Consider the following 14,151-nt stretch of genomic DNA (forward strand, 5'->3'; position numbering starts at 1 on the left):
CAGGACCACGGTGAGGGAATGTTGCACTTTAGTTAAGGGAAACAGTTGTGGAACAACAAGGAATCAAAACAATCTAAATCACATGGTTGATTTAAAAAAAACAATTGAGACCAGGTTATTATTAAAATACAGGAGAATCACAGTGTTGTTATGAAATAAAACTGATATGAGTGAGAATGGTCATGGAAAGGACATTTTGGTTGTATGTTGTTTGCTGTTTGTTCTTTAAGTTAGATGACAATGATTGTTTGAGATTAACTTTGTATATGTTTATTCTTCTTTCTGTTCTCTTTCATTCAGGAATTTGAAAGAAATTGTTCTGCATTGTTGGGAACAGTTTTTTTTTTTTTTTTAAGTGAATGAAATAAACTAAAAAAAAACTTTGAAATAGAAACATGACAATCTGTGTCGAGAGTTAACAAGTTATTGCTTGATCCTTAATATTCAAAGTCTAGAAACCAATGTGCCCTTGTTAACACAAGATAGAGATCTCACTGAAATCCTGATAAAACTCATATATCAAGACAGCAAAGTGACCTGAAAGTGTTGTTAAACATTTTTTGGGCGATTTATAAAACTACAGTTTGTTAAACAGGACCAGGGAGACTTTTTCTATCCATCATTTCTACCTTCCATAATTCTCTACTTGGATGCCTTTATGTAAAAGACATGGCGCATACATTAGAGCATCAATTGGCTTCTCTGAGTCGGGGCTGCTCAGTTTTTCACCTAACATTTTCTAAGATCATCAGTAAAGAATTATCGTGTTTAGACGCAGGAAGTTACTGAATGTGATCACTGGATTGATTAAATAAAAGATGATGCTAATTTCATGAGTGGAAGTTGCTGTCATCAATGAAAAAGATGTTTTTTTAGGTTCAGTGGTCCTTCATATTGTTAGGTATCTACTTTAATTAGCGCTACTACTATGGGACAATTGTATCAACTGCACATCAGGCCGTTGTGACACTTGTTCCTGAGACAAGTGCACTTAGTTTATAAGATATTCTGTTAAAGTGTAAACATACCCACATTTTCCGGAGATATCAACACACACACACACACACACACTAGTGTTCCAAACATACTCGATAAGGATGTCAGCTCTTGGTTGGCAGCTGACATCAACATCAAATTGACCAATTGCGAACAAAGTCCAGCCTATCTGTCGGGGCAGGCCCAGCCCAGAAGAACATGGAATAAAAGCTCTGCTTCATGAATGATCAGGATCCTTTCGGGGCGAAATACTTCGTATCTTTCCCTGTAAGGTCCAGCGCTGAGCATTACATCTGGCTATACTTAAATAAATGGTAATAATTTGAAGTCAGTCGTTCTGGTGTTTTTCATACCAAGCATAGAATCAAAGAACCGGGTGGAGTCGGCCGGACAGAAGTCCTGGGCTCCAACAATACGACTAATCAAGCTCACACATAGAGAAATGATTTAGTGATAACAGAAATAGGTTATGATGAAATACTGCGATCACTAAATTTTTGACAAGTGACATTTATGTTTGACCCCAAATATATGGACAGCTGATTATGTGGCAAATATGAAGACGTCCATTTTCTTAAAATATTACATTCGCTCTAAAATAAGGCGTCCAAGGTGTTTCGGACCTTGACCTTTGGACACTAAATCAAGTTCATTCATTGTGCTTGTGCTACATGTTTAAGAAATTCATCGAAGGCATACTAGAAATGTCACACTTACTGAAATGACTTACAGACCCGCTTCAATCTGCCCCTGAACTCATCTGATGCATTTCCTGCCAATTCTGCAGTGCTCATGTCATGATTACTGCAGCCACTAGAGGCCGATGTTTCAGAGGGTGCAGTTAGGCTTTCTGATTCTCATGTGACGTTGCTTCACTTCCAGACTGTTGTGAATAGTGACAACGCTATCAGACCATGCTTATCTGGTCCTGATCTGTTGGAATTGAGCCATTTCTTCCCCTCAGGGCTTTAAAAGTTGCACCTCTATGTTCCTGTAACATCTTCACAAACCAAATCCCGACTTTTGCATTTTTGCCCATTTGTTTCTGAGTCTCCAAAGGTTCCTATATGCAGATAAGAGATTAAAATACAACCAGTGAATTTACTACCACTGAATCTAAACCCAGTTGTGAACGCCGAATGAAGTAAACCGATGTGTGTAGTTGCTAAAGAGTCAGATTTTGAGCAAGCTCATTAGAGAAAATAAACTCATTCAGCACAACCCAGAGGTTGGAGGATATTTTACTGGACTGCTGTGTACTCAAGAACTCTGGCAGTTTGGCAGAGGACAGTGCGCAACTTGAACCCCATTTCCTCTCATGCTGTGATCAAAGCAAAGCTTTTGCTTGTTGACAAGCTAATTAGCACAAAGTATGAGTGCCACTCCAGGATCCTGCTAGTAACTGCATGTAGCCTTAAAGAGATTGGATGGTTTTGGCCGGGTCCACTCTTTCTTTGATGGGTTAGTCTTTAAGTCTTGCCAAAGCAGGTAATGATTCTACACTGGCAGTCATGCAGCAGACCGCTGTGAGAGCTCCCCAAACTCTCCGCCCCGTCAAAGATAAAAATCCAGGACATTTAGGGTCTTTAGTGAGGTAAGATGCTACCCTTTGATATATGCACGCTGACACTTAGCTTGGAGAGTGTACAAGTAAAAAGGAACATGTTTTAATTTATAAGCACTAATATAGAGGGTAAAAAAAAAAAAAGAAACATCCACCATATTCTGTATTTGGCCTTGGACAAGACATACAATCATACCACACAGGCATTAACTGGGCCACAGAAACTTTGCTGTATATGCATTATGCATTCCACTCTAGTTGCCCTCCTGCAATATCCTGAACTAAAATAAGTTGTAAGTGACCTTTCTAGCTTTTGTAAAGTGATATTTAACAAACTTCGGAAGGTTTTCCGAAGCAAAGGCCCCATCTAATACTGTGTTGTTGAGGTCAGGACTGAGTTTTAATTCAGTTTTTTGTGGCCCCCAAAGATTTGGCGGCGTTCTTATTACAGGGAAGAGGTCCAAAGTGTACACACAGTGTCAGAGTGTGTTGCTTCGCGGTTTGTAATAAGAGAGGATACGGCATTATTGAATGTGCTTCGCAACGTGGCATTCCAAGATAATTGGAGCAGGCTGCTGATCAGCAGAAAGTCAGAAAGTCTTCCACGTCCCGAGTCTTCCGAAGACTCGCAACATATGGGGCAGAGTGAGGCATGCTGGGTGATGCAGAGGATGATTCAATGCAATAACAGCAGCCTATGTAAGTATGGGGCGGGGGGAACAGACAAACTCAGATGATGATAAGGAGAGACTGAGGGAGAGGGGAAACTGTGTGTTTCTTCGTCACCCTGTCGGGCAAATGAGACAGACAAGAGAGAACATTCCTGGGGTTTTTTTTGTTTCCAGAGATAAAATTGCAGTACAGAGGAGTGGAAAGACTTAAAACACAGCACTTCAGGGGGATGAGCTCACTCATTTTCCCCTTGTAGGCCTCTGGCTCACTTTCAATATGCTCTCACAAGCACACACGCATACAAACTCACTCATGACACACTTAGAGGCTTTGCAACTGCAATAAATTTGGCCAAATAAGATTGTACTCCTTGACATAATGTCTGCCTTTTTTTTTTTTCTCAGTGTGCATTCCTGTGCGTGTCTGTCCCTAAGAGAAGGGTGAACGGTGCCGAAAATAGCACTTGCTTTCCTGTAAGCGAAGAACATTGAACATTTGTTTCCAGTAGTACTGATCTGCCCACGTGTCGCCCACATGTGTCGCCCGCTGGTCATTTTCGTGCGTCAAACAATGCTGAACTGAGATTACTGAATTCCAAAAGTCTGACTTAATGGTGTTTAAAAGTTTTTATGCATGCTGCAATGAACAATATTACGTCTCAGTTATCTTGTACTTAACAAGTTTTTTGGTATCTTCAATCTACATACATTTCTACATCTGTGGAGTTCTCTTGATCACCTAAACTGTCTCAACACATAGGCTATTAAAGACTAAAATGTGCATCTGGTTGTCAAAAAAAGTATTGCAGTTAATGTCATAGTTTCTCACAACTGGCAAATTTCATTTTGCTGGCCCGATCTGCCTCCGGCAGGCCATTTCTGGCCCGCCGGCCATACGTTTGACACCCCATCCCTGAAAACCATCAGAGTTTATATATTCACATACATACAAATGTCATTCTAACACTATAAGCACCGAATACTGCGAGAAGCACACTTACCTAACTGCTGGTTTGGTCTATAAGACGTGTAGTTTTTGGGACAACTTTGAAAATAAAGTGATTATGCTGAGAAATGGCGAGAAAGCTTTTGTCTGTCAGGAACATCTATCAGTGCGAGAGCTACTATACTCCCACACTGACAAATGCTTGTTTGTTTCTTGACAGCACTACAGTTTTTTTTTGGTTTTTTTTTCGTTTCTTTAAGTGAACTGTTCTTTTTTCTTTCTTCAAACAAAGCTATCTGGAATGGATTTCTTTCTTTCTTTGGGGGGGAAAAAAAAAAAAACTTCGAAGAACAATCTTTGTTTGCAAAAGCACTTGTGTACTTGTTGATTCCGCAGTTCTGAAGAATGTTCATTGTGAGCATGCGAGCATAAAGGCAATATTAGTCTGTTGTCGTCGTTAAAATGACAAGATAAATGGCATTGAGCATCCCGCAATCCTAGTCCCAGTAAAGTGGGTTCACGTATTAGTCACCATCAGCAACAGATGTACTATGCAGAAAGATAGCAGTTTTCAGCACTGTCACTAATCAATCCAGTGCAAACAGTTGTGTATGCAATATCAATCAATCATGATGTGTTCAATGCATTGCAGATACTGAATGTTGAACGTTGCAAAGCAATGCCCAGACCAGGGTTATTGCATTGTCAGATGCAATGGGTGAATAAAGGAGGAGATTGTTCATTCAACAGCCTTCCTGGGGTGGAAGCTGTGGGCCGATCTGACGGTCTCACCTCTAATGAGAACAGCAGCTGGAAGAAATTAATAAATGGATGTGTCCGGTTACAAAGGAAGTTGTACATTCTCTGCAGGCACTGGGTAGTTATCGCGTTTATCTCTCGGGAGTTAGTCCCAGTGAGCTTTAGAGCTGAATTCACCGCTCTCTGGAGCGAGTGCCGTTCAGACTAAATGCAAGTTTTAGATCAAACTAAAGCCAATTTCTCATGAACTGTACCCTAGTCCTGCAGGGTCAGCTGATCCATCCCTTTCCAGGACTGTTTTCAGGTCAGACTCTGTGGTCGATAGAAACACGACCACTACCAAGGAGTGAGTAGATGCTGTTGAATTTTCAGACACAACTTTTGACTTATGCTGATGATTTATCTCAGTAATGTAACTCTGACCCCTTCTAAAAGTTGACTGAACACACTGCTGGGCCTTTCTTGTAGCTGAGGAGCTGTTTATGTTCCGGAGGAGATTTTCAGACACAGTAAGACCCAGGAAGCCGTGTAGCGGCACGCTCCAGCTTTTCTGTGACACTTCAGCACTCTAACTAGCTATTTCAATGAGACTTCAGCCTCATCTGGACAGGAAGAAGCTCCTGCCAGAATTCACACTGCAAATTACAAAGCAGCCTACAAAGCATGGGTTTGTTTTAAGCTAACGGACTAATTGTGATCAAAATTAGATTTACTGTCAGTCTAAGGATGCACTGTTCAAGATGAATTTCAAATTGAAAACCATCGAGTGATCTACATTTGGTTTTAGGATTTTGTTTTTCACGATAATTTTGTTTGTTTATATTCCCATTATGTTAAACTGAGCAACAGTTCCACGTCGTCTAATTTTCCAGACATAACACACAAATAAACTGTGAGCTTTAGTCATTCAGTATTTTTCTATATCTTAACAAACAAGCCCTGCACTTGCTCCAGCCATGTAATCAATGTCTATTTTGTTGTTAGCTTCTTTTCATTCCAAATTTCTGCGCAAATGGGTTTATTACAGCTCCAACTCATTCACACTAGAGAATGTTCGACTTAGCTCAGGCACAGCCTGAAAAAAACTGGGTGAGGTGAAAACAAATCAATACATAACTCTTTAACTTCAGACTGCAGAGGGGTCTGTGGAGCAGAAAACCCCATATCAGCAACACTTCACCAAAAGGCAGAGAATTTCAGCGATTTAATTTAACTATTGGGACTAGTCTCCCAGCCTGATGCTGTGCAGAACTGCAGTGCAATCGCCCAGCTCGACTCCTTCAACACTAGTTTTACTTAAGCCTGCTTTCCTGCTGTAATGTCAGCAAATTACAGGTAAGTAGTGATTTGGATGAGTCGGAGGAACAGTATAGTGTGCACGTGAGCATAAATGCCAGTGTGTGTGTGTGTGTGTGTGTGTGTGTGTGTGTGTGTGTGTGTGTGTGTGTGGTTCTTGCTGTGACAAAGTGTTATAGCTGCACTTGAGAAAGCACTTTCTTCCAGCCACTGGAGGGGAGGACTCGGGGGAGCTGCAAGCTGACTCAGTCTCATCTGAAATGCTCAGACGAGGGTCTCCCGAGGGGGACACCCTTCCCCACCTCGCTTCTTTCTCCTTAAAGCTCCCCTCAGAGCTGCGCAAGCTGTGGAGGATTGCTCCCCCACCTCCCCATAACTGATATTACAAATCCGGCCCCTGAGAACACACCGCTAGTTCAGAAGTAAATAAAAAAATAAACAAGACAATGAAAGAGATGTTCCGCCTGCTCTCTGCCTTTTGATTCCTGGAATTTCTTTTTTCTGCCGCTGTTACAACAGCACACACACACACATTTCCACATGGATACAAACATCACTCAAACACATTGTTCCCATGTAAATACACAACTCTGGAAAAATTGATGGTCTCCGAAAAGGAACACAACCACACACGGTAAACGCACACGCCTCTTCGCCACAGTCTGACCACAATGCCACCAATGTTTAGAGGCTATGAAGGCACATAAGTTGTAATTATACTGTTTTAACTGTAGCCTGAGGCAGCCACATCACACACACGGGGCACACACAGTCACATCACATTCAGAGAGGGTTGGAAGTGAGACAGGTTGGCCGGGCTTACAACTCCACCTGGTTCAGGAGTGCTTTAGCTGAAGGCGGAGCATTCAAAAATGCAGGGAAAGTTCAATTGACAAGAGTTTTTTTGGCTCTATGGGTTTTGAGGTAGGATACCATAATGTTTGACATTATGTCAAATTTTGAAGGTGTAGAGTTTGAGAGACTTCTGCGATCATCATGAATGTGGTGATGTGTTTCTTTAATTCTTTTCTTGGAGGCTGGCCAAGAAATGTCTATATTTTCACAAACCCAAACAAATACTACCAAAAATGACTTCAGTCTCAACATAATAATGATAACTTCTGATACAAAATAGAGTGAAATGTCAAAACAGCTTGTATAGCTGTGGCATTGACCAAGTTTTACACACTCACCCTAACAGCATGACTTTGAGGCAAGTTTGACAGCAAGAAGGTAGCTAGCTAGCTACCAAGCGAAGTAAGAGAGACTTAAGTAAAACTGATTTTGTGTGGTTAGGTAGCAGTGCTAAGTTATTGTTGCATTTATTTGGTTCTCAGTCCAGTGCTTCGACTACTGGCTATTTACTTTTTAGTCACAAAAAGCTTCAACCGTTGTTATTGTTACTTTTCCAACAACACGTTGCATTCACTCACGATACCATCTTGAGGTAGAAAGTAGTCAGAGTCTGATAACTTGCTGAACATTCCTCTAAATTTGATCCACCCTATTCAGGGTTAATCTTAACTGTCGGCGGGAGTGATGAGGCATATATAAACAAATATCTCAAAGCAAAAGGGAGCAAATTCCTTTGAGATGACATTACTTCTGTTTTCTCTCATGCTGGTTACAGTTCTGGGTTAATTTCAAGCTTCACGAACAAAACGTGTGAGCTAGTTCAAACAACTTAGACTGCTGTTGTCAACAACAACACACAACACTACAGCATGAGTTTGCATTTCAAATAGAGGTGACTCACCTTGCTCCGACGTCAGCATGTCACATGATCCGAAGCCGAGCGCCAGCAGAGTCAGAGAGGTGCAGAGCAGCCACATGGTTTCACCCCTCTTCAAACGCCGCCTCGATTCACCTCACCTAAGCCACCAGCTGATGGATGGGCAAATAAAAAAAAAAGAGAAAGTCAAAAAAGTCAAATCCTTCATTCTGTCAGCATGCCACCCAGTCTGTTCGCTCGCTCGACAGCTGCATATTACACTTGACTCCTAAATAGACAGTGATGTATATTTATGAGTCAGTCACAGTTGATGTGTTAATTATGTGGTATGATGCAGGCTTTGTTAGTGGCATATGAATTAACCAGAATGTCCCTCATTAAGGAGTGTAACTCTATAAAGTCTGATCACAGTCATTATCCTGTCCATCTGGTTGGCCTTTGACTGGGCAGCTGCTATACACTCACTCACACATCCGCACATATACGCATGCATGCACATTTAATGCATACGAGTACATATAAATAACTCTAAGCATGAGACGGGCTTTCTTAAAGTCGCAATTGATAGCAAACATTTTCTATGCCAAAAGCAAAGTCTGCAGAACAACTAAACAAAGGACACACATGAAAGCAAAATGCAGGCTCGCCGATCCAGAGACAGACAGTAGAGCCAAAACACACAAACACATCTGGAGACTATTCCATTAGATCCATGGCTGTGTCGTACCAGATGCTTCCACGTGGCACAACAACAAGCGTGCACCCACGCACACACACATTTAGCCTCCTAAATCCCTCCCCCTTACAACCCCTTATCCCCGATACACACAGAAGAATGTGCACATGTAAACACACAGACAGCGCGAACTCGGACTTGTATAAACGCATCCTATCTGACCTGGACTTGGCCTCAGCATGTGTGAAGACCCCATAACTCTGCGGTGTTTACAGGTACAGCGGGACCCTCGAGGCGAGTGGGCTGGCAGACTGTAGATCTGTACACACACACACCTGTCCCGTCTGCCACAAGAAGTGAACCCCACACTCCCCTGAGGGGCAACACAATGTGGCACCGGAGCCCAGCTGAGGACACAGTATCATCTAACCTGACCTGACCGTCTGCGGCAAGCTGCTAACAGACAATGCAATGAGGTGGAGGACAGCGTTTCAAATTATGATCTGGACTAGCTCAGACAGCTTGATGTACCACACACGGTGAATTATGCATTCAATTTCGTATCCTGCTGACTCAACGTGTAGCTGCTTCCCTCGTTTTCTTTTTTTTTTTTCCTTCCCTTTTCCTTTAAACCTCCGAGTTACTGTTTCATCAAAGCCGTTTGCAAAATCTGGAGCAATCAGGCCATGGCTCAGACTTTCTATACTGCACTATTGTATGTGCACTGTTGCTGGCCATGGGTGAAGGTAGCAGTGAGCTCCACAGCCAGAGGAAGCTTGTTTAAAAAAAAACAAGTTTTCTCTTCCTGTGGGTGGAAGATTAATCAAAACCTTGGACGGCTCTGTTTGAGCACTGTGCCCATTATTATAGGCTTCATGCCACATGATCACAATAATAAGAGCATTTGCTGCACATAATACAAAATGTATCACAGTCCGGAGAACACAAGCTGAGGGAAAAGATGCAGCTCGTTGGTATTATTATTTAGCCATAATGCAAAATAATTTAATAGGCCTCCTTATGCGTGTTGCCATGGATGTATCTCTTTCTGCGTCTGTCTGTGCACCACGTCCACAGCGTGCTACAGCAGATGAAGCCAGGACGGGGTGAGGCCAGAGGGTTTGGCCGCTGGGTTGGCTGTGAGCCCGGTACGCAGACCCGCGAGTGATCTGGTCGCTGCGCATGCAGCCAATACAGGAAGGAAAACAATGACAAGAGTTGAAAGTCTTCCAGCCCTAAAAGGGAAGTGATGACCAGCATACACAATCGCTGCACAGCATGCATTCGTGTTCTCACTTCGCTCAGCCAACATATTTTCTTTGCTTTATTTTTTTTTTTTTTTTACGTTTCCCTTGAAGATGCTGAGCGACTTGGTGGTTCTCGACGTAATCTGGCTTCTGTGTCCAGATCTTTCGTTAGTTTTTTTTTTTTTTTTTTTTCATTTCCAAGAAGGCTCTCAGTTCCAGTACCTTTGTGGGGTTTGAACACACGGACAAAAGAGGTGCTGCTGATACTGTCCTACATAACAATGGAGGCAATTTGTGCTTCACGGTTTTTTAACTGTTGTACATTTCATCATCGTCATCATCATTGCCAGCACTTACAGATGGAACAACAGCCCCAACACGAGCCTGTTTAGGGAAACACAGTCTGACAGAGTTAAATGAAACATGTCCTCGTGATGGCCCGACAAGAGGATTGCTTATTAGCCGCCCAGGCATGGATGATTAAATAACAGTGAACCAGCAGCCCACTGTTTATAATCCTTAGCCTCCATCTAAATGGGAGAACCCAGGGTAAATGTGTCAGTCACGTATTATGAGCGTTCGCTGCCTCTTCAGCTGTCTCATACAGCATCCTGCAAGAGGAAGATTGATAGGCAGCTCATTCGCCGGCTATCTGCTCCCAATCTACTCTGCACTATCGCACAAAACACAAACACACATCCTCAGAGTGCCTTCGCAGCCGGGCTGTGAAAAACAGCCCGCTGATTGGTCTGCTGGGTTGCGACCCTGACGGAATCCTCCAGAGAGACCTCTCTGAGCAGAGAAGGTGTGGGGAAGTGCAGTAAAACTTGGATGAAATTCAGCCATGAAAGAGAGGCCCTGCATATTAAAAGGGCAGACACCCATGGATGAGGGCTTTCATTGACATACGGACACATTCGTATACGCGGCATCTACAGAGGACAGGAGGGACACACGTACAGATAAATATGAGGTTATGATACATGCAGGCAAGGGGACGCACAATGACACTGGGCATATTTTAGACAAACAATCAAGAAAGCTGGCATGAAGGACAAGATTCATTCAAAATGCTGCAAATCAACTGTGTTAAATGCTTGGGTTAATTATTATTGTGCAAGACCTGAAATAAATGTTGAACTTCCGACCACCCTGCATTCCTGGTAGAATTTAGGAGCAAGACCGAGAGTCCACAGCTGAAAGGATTTATTTTGGATCACTACGGCTTGGAACATAATGCTGAGCATTAGTTTCCTAATATGCAGATGTTAGCAAGGTATAATCATTTTGTTCTCTTGCATTGGAAACAAATACGCCTGATCCTGAAGCGAAAACGGAAAAGGATCATCAAAGCCTGTGGGGTGTCTTTCCTGAGAGCCACAAATACTGGAGCCAAATTATTCGCAATTACCATCAAGTAGATGTTGCTCTCAAGCATAAGTGACATCTCTGACCTGCATGAGGTGCTTACACGGTCATTACCACTCATCCTCTGAGGCTCACAAATGTCTCTACACAATATAACTGTTGTGCCAATCCAATCTATTGGTGAAATGACTGAGGAAGTGACTGAAGTACCAAGAGAGTAAAGCAAAAACACCAACATTGAATTCCACTTCAACACTCTTTGTAACCATGAAAAAAAAACAAAAAAAACAATTGATCTTGCCATCTGTCAGTATGCTGCCGGATGCCTGTCAGACAGTCGTAAAGTTATTTTTGAGAAATGAACATGCACACTCTTCTGACACCCAAAATGTTGGACATGCTTCAAGCCAGTCAAAAGAGCCCATAGCGGACCTGTTACAGCGGGAGACTACAAGTGTATAATATGACTAAAATATGCCTGAAGGCTTTGATATACTCTCTCTAGACATTCAGTGACTAGTAGCAGTAGAAAGTGTAATGTTAGCAAAGGCAACAGCCAAGTCTGTATGACACTCCAGAGAGACGGGCAAGTTTTTACTAGCCTTACATTCTGGGCAGTGTTCAAGGCCTTTGCTTGAATATTTGCGAGTGAGGAATCAGGCCAGCAATAGGAGGGAGTGTTAAATGAAAACAACTCTCTCTGCATGTCAGCTCAGCATTACCTGGAAGCTTCAATCCCATGGAACGCTTGTGTATAATGGAAATGATGCAAAGCGTGGCCCGCTCTGACTCCGGGACCCGGCTGGCCCCGAGCCCACGCTGTTGAGTCAGATTTCAGCGAAGCGGATGACCTGCTGCGTTTTCTCCTGCTTAACTTTATAATTTGTATGGCCTGGTGGTCACTTCTCCGCTGAGCCGAACGAACAGCGGGTCAAAGGGGATGTTGCAATTCACCGCGGGCTGGAATTGAGAGGAAAAACGCCTGGCCTACAGCGACGTGTTGCATCAGTAACCTGCAGTCGGCTAAATGAGCAACTCTTGATGAGTAGTTAAATGCAAGGCTGGCAATTTGCAACATTAAGCGGACTATATTCCCCTGAGTCTGAGGAGAGAGAAGAAGAGGCTTTTAATGCAGGAAAGGAGGGAGTCTAGATGCTGGACAATCTTTGCAAAATCCACCCATTCATTCATTTTCTACATTGTTTTATCCATCTTAGGGGTGGAAGGTGCTTAAAAAGCAGAGACAGTCACACTTTTGAGACTTTTAGCCATCAGTTAGCCTGTTTTTGAACATGCATGTTTTGGGAGTAAATCACACTAAGTGGACACAACTGACACACAGGGAGAACATGCTAACTTCACATAAAAACGCCTCAAACTTCAACTCGAATCAGGGATGTTTGCAAGAGGACTATCTGTTAGTAATGGTGGGATGATGGACATTTTTAGACACATTTGATCAAGGTATAAAAATACAACTGGCCATCATGGTTCTCACATACTCGCAGTAGATCTGTATGGTCAGAATTAGGCCCTCTGGTTGTGAGGATGACATTTTGACTCAACAGCACTGTGCAGCCCACCTTTGTAACAAAAGAAAAAAAAAACTACATGTTTAGAACAGATCTGTTGTGGTGGGAGGTTGAAGGGTCCACCAGCAGGATGTAAAAACCACCAGACAAGGGAAGACTGAGTAATGAGGAGAGCAGATGTGGAGACTTCCTCCTCTGCAGCTTCTTTCTTTTTTTTTTTCTTTCCCAGGTGGAGTTTGGAAGTTATTAGTCTGATCTGTGCAGAGCCTTGTGGAGATGTTTCCAATAAAAAAAAAAAAAAAAAAAAAGAGGGGGGGAGGGGGCTGCTATGATGAAGCTTTTCCATGCCACAGGGGCTGCTGGATGCAAGCCACACAGAATTACAGTAACGGTGGCTGTGTGATGCGTTCAGGCCTGGCTCAGATATGAAAATGGAAAAAGAAGAGAGGAAAAAAAAAATCGGCATCACTTCTGCCAGCAGCTAAACCAAACTAGTTTGAAAAGTTTCTTGCAGGATCGAATAAAGAACTACAACTACCATGTGCCACGACCGCTGAGGAGAGAAATTTAATGATCTCCGTTGGGGCAGAGCGAGGGTTTTTTTTAATACTTCTGCAAAACACAGCGACTTCTGTTGGTATTCATTTGGTCATCTGCTGCATGAGAATCCCCCTGTGATGCAAACTTCCCCTCATCAAGTCTGATCACACGTTTTACAAGCTGCACACTGACATTTACGCACAAGTGGCGCGCGTCTTTGGAAAAAAAAAAGACAGAAAAAATACTTTATAAACATATGTTTCATGTGCAAACATGTTCATTAACAAGAAGAAAAAAGTCATACCTTCAGCTTCAGGCAGATCCGCAATTTAACCAGCGCATTAATCCATTAATGAAAACCTGTGCGTAACCGAGGTCCAGGACAGAAATCACGCAGGCAGATGCAACCAAATGTAATCCAGTTTGGACTTTTTTCTTGTTTCTCCCCCCCGAGTTTTTTTCCCCTTCCTTCCACTGAGAAAGAAAGGAGAAAAAAGTTGCAACGTTTCCCCTTGTCCAACTTTTCCCCTCCCTCTTTCTTTCTGCAGCTGCTCAACCAAAATCTCAAGCCTCTCTTTCTCTCTCTCTCTAACTTTTTTTTTGTCTTCCCCTCCTCCTCCTCCCTCTCCTGCCCCCTCCCCTCCTGTTGGGAGATCCCTCAGTGAAACATCAGCCTGTCCAAATCTCCTTTTTCTTCCTTTCCCCCAGCGTTTCAAGGTCTCTACCCTCTCTTTACCCTCTGCCTCTCCACCCTTCGCCCTCCCTCCATCTCCTTTACCCCCACCTCCATTTCTCACTGTTTGATTCATGGCTTAACCTGAGGG

The 14,151-nt window shown here is 42.9% G+C and overlaps 1 protein-coding gene across 3 annotated transcripts in view; it reads right to left on the bottom strand.

Moving 5' to 3' along the window:
* The window catches only part of col16a1 (collagen, type XVI, alpha 1), a 76,500-nt gene extending 62,684 nt beyond the window's left edge, over positions 1-13,816 (bottom strand). For all 3 annotated transcript variants that reach the window (XM_030082257.1, XM_030082258.1, XM_030082256.1), the window contains exons 1-2: positions 13,632-13,816; positions 7,989-8,116 (exon numbers count right to left, since the gene is read on the bottom strand). In XM_030082257.1, the coding sequence (XP_029938117.1) occupies positions 7,989-8,064 (76 nt within the window). In that variant the 5' untranslated portion in view covers positions 8,065-8,116; positions 13,632-13,816. The remainder of the gene's footprint in view (positions 1-7,988; positions 8,117-13,631) is intronic.
* Positions 13,817-14,151: the final 335 nt, after the last annotated feature.

Source organism: Salarias fasciatus, chromosome 22 (assembly GCF_902148845.1).
Source record: "Salarias fasciatus chromosome 22, fSalaFa1.1, whole genome shotgun sequence".
Taxonomy (NCBI): Eukaryota; Metazoa; Chordata; class Actinopteri; order Blenniiformes; family Blenniidae; genus Salarias; species Salarias fasciatus.